Here is a 1,238-nt window from a genome sequence, read left to right on the forward strand (position 1 = left end):
CACCGGACCCGAGAGAATAAACACTAATAAACAAACACCAATAACTACAACTAAAGAAATCCCCAATACGGCTGGTCCCCGAGGGGAGATAGACCAACACCCCCAAATGCTCAAACTCAAGCAAAACAATCCCACTGAGCTATCAAAAAAACAAAAACAAGAAAATCCAAAACAAAGATTAAGAAATAAATTCAACATATCTACTATTAACACAAGATCAATGAAATCACAAGAATCCTTATTAGAATTAGAACTAGCATTAGAAACTGTTAATTGGGACATATTAGGTGTATGCGACGTGAGAAGAGAAGGCGAAAAAACGGAAGAACGGAACAATTATATACTATACCATTTTAATAAAAAGACTGGTAGATACGGAGTAGGGTTTTTTGTTAAAAAATATTTAAAAAATGATATAATAGAGTTCCGAGGAATATCAGACAGGATCGCCATTTTAAATATAAAGCTTTCTGGTTTCAATCAGCCCGTTTCTATAGTTCAAATATATGCTCCAACAGAGGTTACTCAGAAAGAGATAAAGGACGAATTCTACAATGAGCTCAACAAAGTTATGTCAATGTTAAATAAAACTGTTATCATAATAGGAGACTTTAATAGTCAAATCGGAAAAAGAAATAAGAATGAAGACCAAGTAATAGGACCATATTCAACTGGAAAGAGGAATGACAACGGACATAGACTTATAAACTTCGCGTTAGAGAACAACCTCCACATTATGAATACTTACTATAAAAGAAAACATAACAGAAAGTGGACATGGATATCACCAGATGGCAGGACAAGAAACGAAATAGACTACATCCTTACAAATAAACCAAAAATATTTTTTAATGTCGACGTCATTAACAAATTTAACTACAATACAGATCACAGAATGCTTAGAGGACAAATATACCTAGTAGAACCAAAAATACGTAGAACAAACCATCATAACATAAAACCAATAATATTACCAATCAAAAAAGACATATTACATCAGCTAGAGACAAATTTAGAAACAATAAAGAAACCAATCGATCTTCAAAAGAAATACGACCAGCTTGAAAAGGAATTAAAAATAGCTAACAAGATATGTATAACAAGCAATGAACAAAAAGATAAAATAGGTCCGGAAGCCAGAAACTTGATCGCTCAAAGGAAGTGCTTATTAGAAAACAGGAAAAGCAACAAAGAAGAGATAAGAAAGTTAAGCAAAGAAATCAACTTACAAATTAAAA

At 32.5% G+C, this 1,238-nt stretch overlaps 1 protein-coding gene across 1 annotated transcript; it reads left to right on the forward strand.

The window, feature by feature from the left end:
• Positions 1–6: 6 nt before the first annotated feature.
• Positions 7–1,231, forward strand: LOC106103820 (craniofacial development protein 2-like; the record flags this gene model as incomplete). The annotated part of the gene is made up of 1 exon (XM_013283711.1): positions 7–1,231. A coding segment is annotated over exon 1 (1,125 nt), but the record flags the coding sequence as incomplete, so codon positions are not given.
• Positions 1,232–1,238: the final 7 nt, after the last annotated feature.

This window comes from Papilio polytes, unplaced genomic scaffold (assembly GCF_000836215.1).
Source record: "Papilio polytes unplaced genomic scaffold, Ppol_1.0 DF823725.1, whole genome shotgun sequence".
In the NCBI taxonomy this organism is placed as follows: Eukaryota; Metazoa; Arthropoda; class Insecta; order Lepidoptera; family Papilionidae; genus Papilio; species Papilio polytes.